General features: G+C 37.8%; 1 protein-coding gene across 2 annotated transcripts in view; it reads right to left on the reverse strand.

The window, feature by feature from the left end:
* The window catches only part of Kcnq5 (potassium voltage-gated channel subfamily Q member 5), a 519,189-nt gene that overhangs the window by 163,804 nt on the left and 336,885 nt on the right, over positions 1-18,500 (reverse strand). For both annotated transcript variants that reach the window (XM_085679420.2, XM_048430486.3), the window contains exon 2: positions 16,412-16,502. In XM_085679420.2, coding sequence (XP_085535546.2) covers positions 16,412-16,502 — 91 coding nt within the window. The remainder of the gene's footprint in view (positions 1-16,411; positions 16,503-18,500) is intronic.

An 18,500-nucleotide genomic window follows, 5' to 3' on the forward strand; every position in this document is an offset into this window, starting at 1 on the left:
AGATGCACCTGCTCCCACAACAGTGGCATGATTGTTATGATAGCAACCAACTACTTCATCATTGTAGAACCACTCCATGTGATGAAATTCATGTCTGTCAAAAGCCTGTGGCTATTCAGGTCAATTGCCCTAGCAAGGAAGCTGCTAAAATTTGTCTAAATGAACATATTATACACATCAAATTGTCTTCTATGTATGTTTATATCCACAGATTAGTGCTGACATTAGCTTTTGTCAGACAAGATTCTTTTTGTAGTATGTAGCAGTTATACTAGAGACTTGGAACTAATCACAGTGCTGAGAATAAGTGGCTGTTGTGGGATTCTATATAACCTCCTCTAAGGCACAGGGAACATTGGAGAAGACAACAGAAGAAAACAAACGATCCCAACAAAGGGGAGGAGTGTCATGGAGTGCTGCTCTCTTGGCATGGCATGTTTTATGCCTGTCAACTCCTTACCTATGTGCCTATCTGAACAAGACCTGCACAAAATTGGGTGCATCAACCTTCTGTCATGGAGGAGGGAAAGGCTTCTTCTGAACTAGCTGTTCCAGCTAACAGTTGCTAAGGATGAGGTTAATGAGACATCACTCCTCCCTGAAGACACCAAGAGACAATAGTTGCTGGTGAAGGGGGTGGGGGCTTCTTAAGTGGTGTAGCTACTAATAAATTGCTCTTGCTACAATAAATAGTACTTACACATGTTCATGTATTAGCAGCTGTAATTAAACTCATTGGGTCCCACATTTAATCAACCAACCAATCAAACAAGAGATAAATGAGATAAATGAGAAAGAAGGAAGGAAGGAATGGGAAAGAAAGAAGGAAGAGATAAATGAGAAAGAAAAGGGGGCACTGTTGGGAGACAAGCGATGGTAATTGAGGTGAACGTGATAAAATGGGTGATAAAATACATATAATGCCCTAATAAAGTCCATTGTTATATATAATTAACTCATGCTAACAAAAGTGAAGAGGAGAAAGCAAAACAAATATGATAGTGACACTGAGGAATGAAGCCCAGGTTGATCTGCGATCTACACATGAAATGACAGGAGTTCTCTCTCTCTCTCTCTCTCCCTCTCCCTCTCCCTCTCCCTCTCCCTCTCCCTCTCCCTCTCCCTCTCCCTCTCCCCTCCCTCTCCCCCCCCCCCTCTCTCTCTCTCACACACACACACACATATACACACTCACCTCAAAAAGAACAGCCGTGCAGGGGTGGTGCACTCAGGAGGCAGAGGTAGGCAAATCTCTGTGAATTCGAGGCCAGCCTGCTCTACAAGAGCTAGTTCCAGGATAGCTAGGGTTGTTACACAGAGAAACCCTGTCCCCTCACAGGTAAGGATAAGGACCATATGAATATCTCAGTATATAGATGGTATGTAATGTGCACTGCTCCTCTGACTGACAGCATACTTAATATCTGCTTGATGAATGCATTGTAAGGAAGCAAATTAAGGAACGAATCAGTGAGTATCTAAGATTTTTAACAACCCTCTGGTCTGAAAGGTGACTCAAGGAAATGTTTGTCCTTATAGCGCTGGGCCTCCTGACAACCCAATGGAAGGTTCACAATACTCAGTTTCAGCCTGGAACTATTCAAAGCTCTTTTCTAGGTTCTAATCCCAACTCCTGACCTCATCATAAACTCATTCTCCTCAGTCAGTATATGCCTGTCATTCATTCATTGCCTAGCTACAGTGACCCTGGGCTTCCAATTCACTACTGTTGTGAGACACAGGCCAAGATCAGATAGTGGGTAGTTTGATGTAAGAAACATATGAGTTGACTAGCTGAGGCCAGAGAACCTTCCAGAGTCATAGATGTGCAGTTAATTAATAGGTCATCCCAACTTTATTACCATTAAGATCAGGAATGCTCAATACACATTAGACCCCAGTGATTTATGTTAGAGCGGCCCTTTTGCTTAAAGTTACATCTGGTGTTGATTTGTACTTGACTCCACCTTATTTTCAGAATTATGATCAGAAGAGCAGGCAATGGTAATGAGAACCAAGTGAGTCCTCCCTCCTACCTTGCAGCATAAAGATAGTGCTCACACTTCCCACCCTGCCATCTCTCTCAAAGACTGTCACCATCTACACCGTCCACTGCGTTGTTAAGGCTCCTTTCTCAGGAGGAATTTTCAGGTTTTCCCAACTTGTTTAAATGTTGTGGTCCAGCATCTCTCTCAAATAGCTCTGAGAGAGTCGTGGCTGGAGGCCTGGGGCATTTGTAGGGTGTCTTTTCCATTCCCTGCTTTCCAGTAAGGCTCTTCAGATTCATTTTGATTTACAAGGCAGAGGAAAACAGATCTGCAGTGTTTTCATTGAATCTAGACTGTAAGGTTGTTTGTCAAACTGCCATTTACAGCACGGAAATTTTTTCTCTAATCTACTTTGCAGCTACATGGTGTATCTCCTCACTTTCACGGAGGTTTTGACATGTCTCCAAAGGGAAAGGTGGGATTTTGTTTGTTTGCTTGTTTCTACTTTGGTTTTATATGGCACCAAACTAACGTCTGCTATGGTCACATAGTAGTGTTAAATTCAAAATGATTTGCCATGGTTTCAATGTGATCTTTTGAGGAAAAGATGAGACGGGAGTCTTTACTTACATAGATTTGCTTATAGTGGGGATTTTAAAAGTTGACAGCTAAAAGCATTTATCTCATCCATTCTTTACCATTCATTGTCTATAAATTCATGATGTTGGGCTTCTTTCTTTCTTTCTTTCTTTATTTTTGCTAGAGCAAGAGTCACTGTGCATAGTAAAAAGGTAAAGATAGTAATTCTCCTAAGCTAGAGCAATGTCTTAATTTTATTTGGGAAATCTGGAGTTGGTTCGATAGATCAGTCTGAGCAAGAAGGTAAACCAGATAGGCAATGAGCAAAGAATCACAGAAACAATACGTGGTAGCAGACAAGCTATTGGCAGCTGTGTGGTAGCTAAAGAGTCAAGATACCCAAGTCCTGAGGAGAAAAGCTTCCACAGACTTTCAGGAAAAATCCAAGCATGTTATACAGAATTTGGAGTTTTACTGTGACCTCTAAACTGCATAAGTTCTTCAGGGCATCCCTTCCTTTGGGTTCACACATGCTGCAATTGAGTTTAGATCTACACTGCTTTTTAATGAATTACTTTGGTGGCCTTCTAAATAGTTTGCAGTCCATAACCTGCCTGCTCTGTTCATTCTTAGACAGGTCTTACATTGTGTGCCATATTCATGGCACTATGATAATTTCAGCATAGAAATTTAAGTTTTGTCATCTTTGATCAAACATTTACCATAATTTGCTTGAAGGTATCGCTATATTAAAGGTCCCCCAACTCAGTTCTGAATTTGACTCTCAGGTGCTGCAAACTCAAGCTCTGTACACTATGATTACCATTAATGAATAAAGAAACTGACCTATAGCATGGCAGAGCAGATCTAGGTTGAGAAAACTAAACTGAATGCTGGGAGAAAGAAGGTGGAGTCAGGAAGAAGCCCTGAATCCCCGCCAGTGACAGACACTGGAACTTTACCTGGTAAGCCACAGCCTCATGGTGATACAGTGATTAATGGAGATGGGTTAATTTAAGGCATCAGTTAGCCAGAAATACAATTAAGCTATTGGCCAAACAGTATTGCAAATAATATGGTTTCTGTGTGTTTATTTGGGATGTCTTGGCAGCAGGGAATAAATAAGCAGCCTCCTACAACATCAAGTAGCATAGTCTTGTCTAGGGCTTTCAGACTCCACCTACCCAGAATGTTCTCTTCCCTAATACTGTGATGTAGCTTGTCACTTTGCTTCATTTAACTTTCTGATAACTTGTTAATTTCTCAGTGTACCTCTCCAAAAATAAACATAAATATATTATTGAAATATATCTTTGTTGTCTTTAACAAGTATACACACACACACACACACACCTTACTATGCTGGTCTGAATTTAGTATGTAAATAAGGCTTTCCTCAAACTCAGAGATCAACCAGTTTGTCCATGCCTCTCAAGTGCTAGGATTAATGATGTGTGCCACCACACCTTGCTTCTAATTTTTTTTAAAAAAATTAATTTTTTTTAAAAAAAAACTCATGTGTGTTAGTGTATTTCCTGCATGTATACATATTCACCCGGTATATATCTAGTATTCCCACAGGCTGGGAAAGGGCATCTGATTGCTTGGAACTGGAATTATAGATGGATAGATAGTTATATAAAACTAGCCTTGAGTCTTCTGCAAAGACTAGCAAGCACTTTTAATCATTGAACCACTTCTGGAACTTGAAATTATTCTGAAAACATCAGTTTATTTATTTGTTCACTATACATCTCCCATACAAAAAAAGACTATCTGTGAAGACAGAGATTGCTACTCTTTATTCATTGTAATCCCGCCAGCTCTTAAAAGACATCCTTGAGATGGAAAGATGGCTCAGTGGTTAAGAGCACTGGCTGCTCTTTCAGAGATTCAGGTTTGATCCCCAGCACCCACATGTCAATTTACAACCTTCCATAGTTGCAAACAAGGGGTATCTGGCCCCCTTTGCAGAAGCTTTCATGCATGTGATAGATGCACAGACATTCATACAGACAAAATAACCATACATGTAAAATAAAAAATGAAAAAAGAAGAAAGCCTTTATGGGCACATAAATCTCTTACTTTAAAAACTTGTAGAAGTGAGTAATGAAGGTGACATAGTGGGAAGAAGATGGGGAAAGGGACAGTTCATTCTAGAGGTGAGAGACATTTTTTTTCTCTCTATTGTTAATGGTGTTGGATTCTGCTATTTTCTAAAACCTTGTAAAGTTACAGTACTACCTGTCCTTGTCTACAAGAGTTGAATGTACTTTTGTGGAGCTCAATTGGAGCTAAGCATAGACCATCTGCTGGTGAGAGCTCATCAATACTGTTAATAGTGTTTGCTGGGCTGTGTTACAGATAAGTTCTGTGACATGCCTTGGCTGTTTGGTTAGATATTATTTCTTGGATCCACAATGTAAAACATTCTTTCTTTCTTAATAGTCTTCCCCCCCCGCCCCCGTACGGCTTCATTTGCTTGAACTCGACAACTCTTCCCTCTCGTATCTGAACTGCCTTTCCCGGGGAAACTTACTTACTCTGTTATTTTCCCTCAGTGATGGTCCCGTGTAGGTGGTTAACCACTCCCGCATTTTCAGTCATCAGCAGATTGATGAGGGCCGTTATTCTCCATGAATCATTCTAACGCTCACTTTCAGTTTCCTCGATGAAAGGAAAGCTCAGGAAAATAATTGCCGTTTTCAGTGTTTGTTGGAATATTCTGGGAGCTTTCTTCAGTAAATTACAGGGGTGCGAGGATCCTCAGAAAGCATCACTCATCCCTCCTATGTGGTAGCTTGGCATCTCACAGTCTGTCACTTCTGTTACAATTACATGATTTATACCCTTGAATGGGTTCTTCTTATCTTTACACGCTGTTATCTTCTCTCACAATGATTAGTACCAGAAGGTTTCAATGCAAAGAATAATGGAATCTCATCCTACGTGAAATCCGTACAATTTCATGTGCAAACCTTTTCATAGCGCCAGACTGGCCAGTGTTTTGGTGCCTGTGTACCAATCCTAGAAAGTGGAAAATGGCAAGAGTACCTAATTCTTCAATACTATGGTGCAAGTGGATAGTCACACAAGTAAAAATTCACATGCTCTCACTATTAGAAAGGAAATAGATATAACACTGATTAATTATGTTGTTATCAGCTTTTCCAAGGGCTTCTTCATTTTGTAAAGAGATTCACTGCAGAGTTTCTTTAAATAGTTAGTGTTACTAGTGTGTTTAGGATATAATTAGATCTGCTTAATTTGGATTTTACACATTTCAGGAATTAAATCTCTATGCATTACCTCCCCCCAATGAATCCATGTTTGTTTTGCTATATGAAGGGTAAGCTGCAAGTACACACAGGATCTACGTAGAAGAGGTCAAGCCTTCAGATCTTTAGGAAGACCTGGACATTAGATAATTTTTATAGCATGCGTCCAGATGGTTGGCACAGTCCTCTTAGTGTCTAGAGTCAGTAAAAAACGATGAATGTAATTGAGAAAACACACAAGATGGTCTCTGCTATCTTACTGATGTTGATACTGGCATTCCTTTATTGCTCATTTTAGAGATGACCATTTTCAATTAAAAAATTGAAAATAATATGTCACATTCATTCAGCCGAAGGCTGTCTGTTTTAAATGTGATGGAACACTTTCATTTACAAGTCTAAAATAAATAATTTAAAATTAATCTAGAAGGTGGGAAATTATGTATTTTTAAGTAGTATTGCTCTCAAGAAAAGGGGAAATTTATGTTAAAACATATAACCTCAAGCTAACAAAATAAATAAAACAAAACAATGCTCTCCATCACAGTCTTATCTGGAAATAGGAACGTTCACTTCAATAACCTAACAAATAAGCACTCCCGCCCAAACAAAGAGAGCTGGGACTAGAAGGTGAAAAAGTCCTCTTGATTACTCCACTGATCTGGTGATCAATTGCAGAATATTTTTGTAGCTGATACAGACATTTTTGATAATTTTGTAAGGGGATCTCTTTACAAGAAAGTAAACTCACTGATGGTAGGGAAAAGTGTAATGAATAGTGTTTGGCATTTTTGGTACTACAGAGAGGCCTTGAGCATTGAACTTCACTGGGTTGTGGCAAACACATTGGGTAGTCTTGAAAGAAGGAAGAAAATGAGAGTCATCTGGGTACTTGAAGACAACGAGGATTTTACTTGGTGGCTTTTAGTTGGTAAAGTCTAGGTTGAAACCATGGCTTGTTTTGTATTTGGCATTCATTTAGCCCCATTTATTAGCCAAATGACTAATTTAACAAATGGTAAAACTGAGAAGAGGTTTACTTACATTGGAAGATCTTTTCTTGTTTGTTTCTTTTTAAGGAATCAAAGAGCCAAACAAACAGTATTGATATGCTACACCTCCATTTCAGGTTTGTTGAAAATGTAAAATATAGAGAATTAACATCACTTTTAATTTGCCTTGGAATTTATGAAAACAGAAACATATATGCTGTAGAGTCATAAACCTTATCACTAGAGGGAGGACACAACAAAGAACTTGATTTGATCCAGAGTTGACCTGCTCCATGTTTATCTCAGTACACACACACACACACACACACACACACACACACTTAATTTTCATTTAAAATATTGTATAAGGTATTTTGATCATGTTTTTTTCCTCCTTCAAGTCTTCCCAGATCCTTTTCACTGCCCTACCCATCCAACTTCATGTTCTTTTTCTAACACATAATAATAATTATTAATAATAAAAATAATAATAATCACCAAACCAAGGAAAACAACAACCAAAATAAACCAAAGCATCTAACAAACTAAGTCCTACCCATAACCCTGTAGCAGATCGTCTTCAGGGGTATGTCCTTCCTCTTTAACTCTACTTCCTGGGAATCCTCCAAACTTCATGGCAGTCCCAGATTTCTTCCTTCCTTTGAAATCTTTCAGCTCCCACTTCTAACCCATCCCCATTCTTTTCTTGTAGACCCTAATGTCTAGAAATTTGACCTATCCATCACCCCAATAGCTGTATCTAGCAGGGACTCTGAAGCAGTCACTACCACAGCTACCACATGTCTTTAAGATCCAGAGAGGGCAACAGAAACCAAGGAATGGAACACCACTCAACAAAGACAAGAGCAGCTAGCAACATCCAGTAAATAATTATCACAAACTTAGAGACCTATACACCAGCATGAAAATACAATCTATAACATCAGGACAATATGTCTCCACTAGAACCCAGCTACTTCACTTCAGAAAAAACAAAACAAAAACAAATACAAAACCAACAACACCATAATAACAAAATAATGGGAATAATCAAACACAGCATATTAGAAACTCTCAATATTAATGACCTCAGTTTCTTAATAAAAAGACACAGACTAACAGATTGGATTAAAAAAAATTCATCCTTTTCCTGCAGCCAAGAAACACACTTTAACATTAATGGTAAATGTCACCTCGGAGTAAAATGATGGAAAAAGATATTTCCAGCAAATGAACCCAATAAGTAAGCTGATGTAGCCATTTTATTATCTGACAAAATAGATTTTAAACCAAACTTAATCAGCAGAGATAGGCAAAGATACTACACACTCAACAAAGGAAAAATCTACCAAGAGGATATTACAATTATAGACATTTATCTCCCAAACACCAGGGCACCCTAGTTCATAAAAGAAACATGGCTAGAGCTCAAACCACACATAGGCGCTAACATAGTGATAGTAGGAGTCTCCAATACCCACTCTCTCCAATAGACAGGTTTGCAAGACCCCCCCCAGCCAAAAATAAACAGAAATAAATGTACCTTCTCAGCACTTCATGAGATTTTTTTTTCCCCACAAGTGACCATATATTTGGAGACATAGAAAGTCTCAACAGACATAAGAAAATGAAATAACACTCTATATACTATCTGCTCACTTTGTATTAAGACTGAATATCAACAACAGCAGAAACAGTAAAAAGTTTTACAAACTTATGGAAACAGAACAGCTTACTACTGAATAAAAGATGGGAAAAGATGGACATTAAGAAAGAAATTAAAGCCTTTTTAAAATTCAGTGAACATAAAAACACACCATACCCAAACCTATGGGACACATGAAGGTGGTTTTAAGAGGCAAGTAATAGTCACCAAGAAATAATCAAACTCAGGGCTGAAATTAATAAAATATAAACAAACAGCAACATAAACAATGCAAAGAGAAAATAAACAATAAAAGAATCCATGAGATGCAGAGTTGGTTCTTTGAGAAAACCAGTATAATTGACCAGCCTAAGTTAACAAGGAAACACAGAGAGAAGACCCAAATTAACAAAATTAGAGAGGAATAATGGTGAGGGTAAAAAAAAAAAAACATTGAGACAAATATACAGAATCATGAGAACATACTTTAAAAACTTGTGCTCCACTAAATTGGAAAACCTAAAAGAAATGAATACATTTCTCAATATATACCACCTATTAAAGTAAAATAAAAACCAAAATAAAACAAAGCAGGGTAATCAAGATCAGGTAAGCAATTTAAACAGACCTATATCCTTTAGTAAAATTGAAACAGTGATTAAGTCTCACATCCATAAAAAGCCCTGGGCCATATGGATTCAGCACAGAACCCTTACCAGAGCTTCAAAGAAGAATTAATGTCAATATTTCACAAATTATTCTGCAAAATAGAAACTGAAGGAACATTGCCCCATTCATTTTACTAGGTCACAATTACCCTTGGTTACCTGCATCACACAAAGTTCCAAAAAGGGAATTATAGACCAATTCCTTGTGAATATAGATGTAAAAAATTTCAGTAAACAACTTGCAAACAGAATACAAGAACACATCAAAAAGATCATCTACCATAATCAAGTAGGCTTCATCCCAGAGATGCAGGGATTACTTAACACACATAAACTGATAAATGTAATCCACCATATAAGCAGATTGAAAGGAAAAGAAAAACACACGTGATCATCTCATCACTTGCAGAAAAGGCCTTTTACAAAATTCAACACCCTTTTATAATAAAACTCCTGGAGAGACTAGGGATACAAGGGACATTCATTGCTCTGGTCAGAAATTAGAAAGAGCTTAAGTTTCTGTCAACAAATGAATGAATAAAGAAAATGTGGTACATTTATGTTGTTGGAGGTTTCTGTCCTGCCCAATTTCCGCATTCATTAAGTCCCAAAGAAATCTCACAGAGGTCTACATTAACTATAAACTGATTGGCCCTTTAGCTCAGGCTTCATAGTAACTCTTACAATGTATATTAGTTCATTATACTTGTCTATGTTAGCCACATGGCTCGGTACCTTTTTCAACAAGGAAGTCACATCTTGCAGGCTCACAACTGCAGAAAGAACTTCCTTCTTCTCAGAATTCTCCTGTTCTCATTGACCCATCTCTACTTCCTGTCTGGTTGTCCTGCCTATACTTCCTGCCTGGCTACTAGCCAATCAGCATTTATTTAAAATATAATTGACAGAATATAGACATTTGTCCCACACCACATTTATGCAATGGAATACTATTCAGATGTCACAAAATGAAATTATGAAATTAACAGGTAAGTGGATGGAGCTAAAATATCCTATTGAGTGAGGTAACTCAGACCCCCCAAAAGACAAATATATTATGTATTCACTCATGTGTGAATGCTAGTTGTTGAGTGTTTGATTAGCAGACTACAATTTGTATATTTACAGAAGTTAGGTACACTGTAAGGGAATAGGAGGAGAAAAGGATCTCCTGAGAAAGGGTAAATAGAATAGATAGTTATGGATATATTGGGGTTGGGGATTGGAATTAGAGGATTAAATGGAGAATAAAGGAAAAGGTGTTAAGATGAGAATACAGGGAAAGACAGTTAAAACCAAGGGTCGTTTGAGAAGTTGCATAGAAACCTACTACCGTAGAAGTCTCCTAAAATACAGGAAAAAAAAACATATGTGAAGGAAATCAAAATATAATCACCAAATAATGGGGGAGGCAAAGTCCTAGTAAGACACTTCTTGCAATCAAATGAAACTTCCAGTGCAAGGAATGGGTTCCATATAATTGAGTTGTTGGCACAATGGGCCCTATGGAAACCCCCAAACGACCCAGGCTATTGACAAGACTATTTGTTGTTCTCCACAAACTGTTGGTAAGGTCTTATTGTTGTATACAACATTTCGACAACTCACTGAATGTGAAGAAATTGAGCTGGTGCCTACATAGAGCTTTCTCCCACCACTGACTACAGTTCACGATACTGGAAGGTACTCTGCTGTTGTGGAATATTAGTTTAAGATGTGTTACGTCTGTTTATACTGTGGAATATTTTTTTTAATAAAGTGAAGATTATTGCATTCTTTTAAATTGCACTTGTTTAACTCTGAGAAGCTGTGTTACTTTGCCTGCCTAACACACCTGATTGTTCTAATAAAGAGCTAGGCAATAGCTAGGCAGGAGAAAGAATAGGCAGGGCTGGTATGCAGAAAGAATAAGTAAGAGAAATCTAGGGAAGAGAGTGAGGAGCAAAAAAAACAAGGGAGGAGGACTCCAGGGTCCAGCCACTCAGCCACACAGCCAGCCATGGAGTAAGAAGGAAAGAAGATATATCGAATAAAGGAAAGTAAAAAGCTCAGAGGCAAAACGTAGTTAAAGAGAAACGGGGGTAATTTGCATTAGACAAGCTGACTAGAAACAAGCCAAGCTAAGGCCAGGCATTCATAAGCAAGAATAAATATCCATGTATTTAATTGGGAGCTGGGTGGCAGGCACACGAAGTGTTAATTACCAGAGGAGAAAAGTAAACACCAGCTGAGCGGCAAGACCTTGACATACAATGGTCACCTGCCTATAAGATGTTCTAGGGCAACAGTTGAAAAGTTGTGGGAACAACCATCCATGATCTGACTAGATTTAAGGGCCATTCCATGAGATGGAATCCATGCCCAGCATTACTTGGGTGGTCTAGAACCTGACATAAGACACACCATGGACCTCAGAGAAAACCAAATATTATTGTTATGCTAAAGGGATGTAGTAATAAGTTGACTCCTAGTGACAGTATGCTATACTCAGATCAGTATATTGCTGCTTGTACAGGTTTTGTGCATGGCATCATGATCACTCTGAGTTTGCATGGGCAATGACCCTGTTGTATCCAAAGATGCTGTTTCCTTGTTGTCATCCATTACCTCAGGCTCTTTACCTTCTCAATCCCTTCTAATACAACAATTCCCCAAGCCTTAGGGAGAAAGGAGTGTGGTACATATGCTCCTTTTAAGGATGCTTCTTAACCCTGCTTTCACTGTGTCCTCCGAGTTTTGATAAATTTGATAATGTTTAATTTCATTCACCTCTATGATTTCTTCTTTACTCCACTTGTTGTTTGAGTATATTGCTTCTTTTCCACAGATTTGTGAACATTTCATTGTTGTTTCTTTTACAGGATTTAAAATTCATTCCGTCATGGAAAGTGAAGACTCTCTTTTTCTCTAGTATCCATCTTTTAAAATCTACTGAAACCTAAATTGTAACTAACATGTGTCTGTCATGAAAAATGTCCCACATGCACTTGAGAACAAGTTTTTGCTCTTGGATAGCGTGTTTTGTGTATGCCTGTTGGATCTAGTTGTATTGTTGCAGTTTGTCAGCTTTACTTCTCTTTCTTCTTCCCAGTGTTCTTCTCCAACGTCACCAGCTTTTACTTGATGTATTCTGTGGTCAGTTATTAGATACATGTTTTTAAACTTACACTTTCTTTTTTTGCTGTATTCAGGCCTTTATATGATGAAAATTTATATTTTTATAATGAAACTTTGAACCTTTATATAATGTCCTTTCTTCAAAGTATTTCCATTTTTATATAACCCTAATTTGCTTTGAACTATGCTTCATCTATCCCATGTAGTGTATCTATGTCTCTTCTCTTTCAGTTACTATTTGCATCGGTATGCCTTTCTGATCCTTTTATTATTGCAATATTTGTGTCTTTGATCTAAAGGAGTGTCTTGCAGCCAGTACATGTGTAAAACTCTTTTCTGCAAAACTGTATTTTTCGTAGTAATATTGATCCATTTGTAGTTAAAAAAATTGTGATTAGCGAACATCTGCTTTTTCTACATAATTCTTTGTCTTACATACACTGCATTTTCTGGGTCCCTCATTTCCCACATAATTTTCTCTGCTAGTGTTTCAAAATAACTTTTATTTGGTGGTGAAGTGTTTCGAACTCCCTTTGCATTTCCTCCGTTCTAGAGCTACCTTTTTGTGGTTTCCATAGGAACATGCTCAAGTTGTGTGGCTAATCTGAACTTATGGCAATGTAATATAGCTTTGTGGACACATAGCTCTTACCGTGCTAAAGGCGGAAATAGAAGTTAATTTCAACTCATTGTCTTAAACTTCTTTTAGAATTTGCAAGCAGTTGCTAGACTCTGGAGTTTTAAACGTAGTCACGTGAGATAGTGCTGATGTAGCTGTTGTCAAGGTAGGCTGTCACGTTACTGGTGCCACCTATTTTGCAATTTTCCTCAAATATTATTTACTAAGAAAACTTTGGTGAGGAATTAATTTCACAAATTACTTTGCTAAAATAAAAACAAAGATTGAAATAGAGTTTGATCACGTGGTGCCTATCTGCAGACACGCCTATCACATCCTTGAAGAAAGCAGGTCAACAGCATTTTACACAACAGAAGGAGTAAGTGAACAAATGAGCAAAACATTAACTCCGTTTGTAGCATGAACAAGTTTCTGGGTCTCCGTTTTATGCTAGTCCTGGAAGTGCAATTGTGGATGACGCGTTGGAGTGTTCTCTTTCAGTCATGGGATGAAGAGCCAGACTCTTCATGGGGCCCTCGACAGTGAGCAAGACAATATCCATGTAATGATCTATATGCTTTACACTATGATCTCAGTGGAGCCAGAAGAGCGAAGATAGAGTATACAAGACTCCTCCAATAGGCTTGCTTATGGCCAAGTTTGCAATCAGTGTGTGTTATTATTTTCACAAGAGTTGTAGAAAATCCCTTACCAAATTTCAAGAAAATCTAAAAGAAATAAAGTTATGACAAATATATAAACTAATTCATTATTTATATGTAATTATAAATAATCCTTTAGTATTATGTTTGTACACCAACTATGTACACCAAAGGATTAAAAATCACATCATTTGAACATGATGGCATTGAGCTATAATACAAGCTACTAGGAGACAGAAGCAGGAGAATTGCTTAAGTCAGTTCAAGGTATATAGCTAGACCCTGTCTGATAAAATGAGTAATTTATTATAAAATTTTGTCTATATTTCAATAGATCTTCCTATCAGTATTTGAATAAAAACGTTTTAGGTATTCTCTTTGTTGGCAGCTAAAATCAGGCAGCCAGCCAGCCAGCCAGCCAGCCAGACAACCGGCCAACCAATCAGTTAGCGTTAGCCAACCAACCAGTCAGCCAGACAGCCAGTTAGCCAGTCAGTCAGCCAACCAACCAAGAAACCAATAAAACCCCAGTCAGAAAGAACTGTTTGATTATATGTTTGAATTCTGTTTGATTAAATGTTCACAGGGCAAACAGTCTTTGAAATCTGATTAGCCATCTCAAAACTACATTTTATAAAATAGCAAGAGGATTTCTAAATCATTAAAGGTTCTCAGGTTTTCTAATATTCTATAATTGAATGTATTAATTCATTGTGAAAAATTTGAAAATATGTGCAATTTTTCAATTTATCAATTTCCAATAAAAATAAAAACACAGTTGTTTTATTTTAATTGCTCTTTGAAAATAAAATTTTTGGAGACAACACTGACTCTTAGCTTTGCAATACTCTACTTATTTCTAGGTTGGTCTGTATTTAGGACACACCTTAGTTTTACAACTGACACCCTGAAAATGTAATGCTACAGCCCCCAAATAGGAAAATGAATAAATCCTTTCCCCACTGAACACTACATAGCAGTACCCTTCTGAAACATCCGTCTTCAGCACGATGTCACTGCTCAAAATGAAGGCTCACCTGAAGAAGCACTTTGCTTTGCTTTGCCAAATCTGAAGACATCAAGATTGACAAGGTTAGGGCTGGGTGGCTAGCTAGTGGTAGAGCACCTGCCTAGCATGAATGATGCTCCAGGTTCAGCCTTCAGCCTCATAAAAATGATTAAAACACCAACATCTCTATTTATTAAAATATATCCTGGTGGCTAAATATAATCAGTTGTTCATGAGACAACATCATTAAAAAGTCAAGGTTTGAATCATGTCGGGGTTTACAGAGGCTGAAATCACACTGGTCACATGGGTTTTCTTTTGCTATTTAGAAACGAACTAATGATAGTAACCCTTATGTTCAGAGACTTTGAGAACATGACCCATCAGGTTTGGATTTTTGACTTGGTTATGAATTAAATATTTTTGTAGGATTCCTGAAAGCTTTCTAGACATATAATCATTCAATCAAGTTTTTTTTTTTTAATTTTGTTCCAAAATCAGAAGGTCAGGTTTACATTTTCAATCTATGGTTCTTCGTTCTGTATGGACCTAAAATCATCTGAACCTTAGACCTCAGGCTTCATTTGTAATAAGCAGAGGGCTGGATCAAGCTGAAAGCCTACTTGCTCCCCAAATGGAAACTGTGCAATGGAACAAACCCCTGGAGTGCTTTTCCTTTTTCTGTTCTCTCCCTTGGGTTTGGAAATCGAAGTCATAACATTAGCACTATACCACTGAGCATAATGTCTATGGAGACAAAAATGGAGTAGATTTGTCTTTGATTCAAAAGTGAGTGCTCCTAATACAAGACGTTCGGACTTGGTGCTGTCTTAGCAACATCAAGCACAAGTTAGCTATATGAAAGCAAGGGCCAGGGAAGAATCTGCCTTCTCTCATATGACAAGAGTTGAAGTCTTTCCTTTTCCACCTCCACGACACAGAGTTTTTGTATATTAAATGAATCTTATACACAGCCAATCTCTTTTCGTTTACAAAAACCATTTTAACCCATCTCCCCTCCTTCCTCTGTTGCACCGTGCTTTACAGAATTGAGTTGTTCCAGTTCATTCTGAGAATGTCAAGTCTAATAATTTTGAACTATGTGAGGCAGGTTGAAATGGATGTAAATGAACCAAACTTTCAATCATATGTGATTGAAGCATGAAGTGCTATGGGTTCATTGTAATAGAAACTACAAGAGTTTAAAAGGCTCAGAATAACTCAGACTAAAATATCTTGGGGTCTTTTTCCATTTTAAAGAGAATTGGATAATTCTGTGTGGTTGAGGACTGGCAGCGTAATAGAAATTGAGAAATCTGCAGTTTCTCACCAGGTAACTACATTAGCAGCGAGCTCATAATACAGTCTGTTAGCCGAAAAAAGCATAAAGAGACTTCTGTTTTCCTACGAGGAGCTACATGCACACAGTTTTTTAGCTAATTATACTTAGCTACTGCTAAATTCAGTTATTGGAAAATGCTTTCTACCCTGTATCGCCTTTAGCAGTAATGAGAAATCACATGCATGCTGATTTTTTTATAATTGTTTATTAGCAGAGGCAAACATAATCAAAACTGCCTTTAAATGTGACCTTCCTCTCAAGATGTACCTGCAGGACATTGTATTATTGTCTATTAGAATCTTGAATATTTCTGCAAGGGTTTCCCATATTTGACTAATGGTTGCATTCAATGATCTTTCATAGTTTTATGTTTTGCAGTGACAATCTTTCTGGATAACATATAGGATAAAATGTGTAGCATAAATATTATACACAGTTGTCACATCACAGAAACTGCATGCAGATTCACGTATAGACAAATAAATTTATAAAAATATATGATTAACTTACCAGAATTAAGAGGCAACTTGAAGCCAATTTTGTGTGCTCAGGGATGGTCGAAAACACTGACAATATCAAGCAACCAAATACAAGGAGAAAACTGCAAAATAACAGAAAAGAGAAGTTTGATGAGAACCACGCAGAATCACCACAAAACAAATAAAGCACCAGCTCCATTTGAACAGGAATGAGTTAAATAATTACTGAGCATTTTAAATACCAGAGTGCAGTATGATATTTACTATAAGAGGATTTTTTTTGTAACATTACCGACAAAGACAAGATTATATGTGCTGTGCTGTGTGTATGTTGTGTGGTGCTGTATTTAAATGTTAACATTCAGGAATCGGCGAATTTCCCACACAACTCCTCTCCTAAAAGGAACCCCAAGCAGGATTGAAGAGTGGGTCTTGCTCTTTGTTCTGGGGATGTCTATTGCAGTCATTCTAAAAAGCAGAACACACTTTTGTACTTGTCAAGTCTGTAAATCATGAGGCATTGCACGCTATTATTGCTAAGCTGAGCACACACTGCCAGAGTCTGATAGTGCTTATGGACTCTAATTTGTAATTTCTTTATATTGACAGGAAGAGCAGGGGGGAAAAAGGTGATTTTCTCTGCCACCTGCACATGTTGCTGCTCTTTGCAGACAAATAGCTAGAGGAAGGGACTTGAAGCTCTGGCTACTCACATTTTAATGGCAGGGATCAGAAGTAATGAGCAAGTACTTTCTATCCATTACTTCAGTGATGTTTCTATGAATATGGAACTTCTAGGATCAAGGCAGGGCTCTGGATGGGGGCTGAGTGTCCACAGAAAATCTCAAATAAAAGGGAAGTCTGTTCAAAGTTGAAGTTGAAAGGCAGGCTATCAAAATAAATCAGAATCCTAGTGAAATGTTGTAGACTAGATCTCACCATTACTTGTGTCCAGAAAATTCATACAAGGTCTTCCCGATTTCAGAGGAATTAAACTCTACCTCCTCATAGCTTGCACCAATAAGACTTACAAGTCCCTTTTCCATCCTAGACCCACAGTGCCCTGATAACTATCAGGAATTGGCTAATTATGAACTGAGAAACAAGCCTGCATCCTAATGATTATTTTTTAAATTGTTGAAAATCTCATCTCTGTGTATTTCCATCATTTTCAACCTCACTTTCCCCCCATTTAACACTTCCTATGTTGGTCCCGATTCCTCTCAAATCTGTGACCTTTTATTCTGTAAATGTATATGACATATGTCATGTATATGTGTAAATACATAAAACCCACTGAGCCCATTCATTGTTGCTCCTATGCATATGTATTAGGGGAAGACTACTTGGGACTGGATAATCTATTGAGGAGTTAGCCCATAGAGAAAATGGATTTCCTCTTGATCAGCAGCCACTGACAGACTATAGTTTTTCATGTGGCAGTTGGCCTTGTGAAACACTAGTATACTGCCTGTCATTGCCGTTTTTTAGGTCTTGTTTAGGCAACCATGTTGTTGAGATCTAATGGGTACAGCATGCCTGTCACCATTCAGCACTCTTCAGACACTACCCAGCAGCAGGTACTCTGGTTTATACAGTCCTTCTGCTCCTTCTTTCACAATGGTCCCAGAGTCTTGGATACCGGGGTTGCATTGCAGATATACCACTTATGATTATTTTTATAAATAAAGTTTTATTGTCACTGGCATGTTGTGTATGTCGTCTTTCAAATTAAAAGTGTAAAACAAAGTAGTTATAACAGACAGAATGAACTGCAAGTGTGGTGGGATATTTGTGTGCAGATGTATTGCTGTGATTGATGTAATAAAAAGCTGAACAGTAAGTAGCTGGGCACAGAGTATAGGTAGAATTTCCAGGGAGAGAAAGGAGGAGGGAGAAGATAGAAGACGTGGAAAGGAAACAGGAGGTGCAAGATGGAAGAGAGGTAGTGTCATGTGATAGAATGTAGATGAATATAAATGGATGTAAGTTGTAACAGCTAGTTAGAAACAATCCTAAGCTATAGGCCGAGCTTTCACAATTAATAAGAAGTCTCCATGTCATTATTTGGGAACTGGCTGGCAGGACAGAAAAAGACTCAACACATGTAAGAATGAAAT

The sequence above is a fragment of the Myodes glareolus genome, chromosome 18 (genome assembly GCF_982192425.1).
Source record: "Myodes glareolus chromosome 18, mMyoGla1.1, whole genome shotgun sequence".
Taxonomy (NCBI): domain Eukaryota; kingdom Metazoa; phylum Chordata; class Mammalia; order Rodentia; family Cricetidae; genus Myodes; species Myodes glareolus.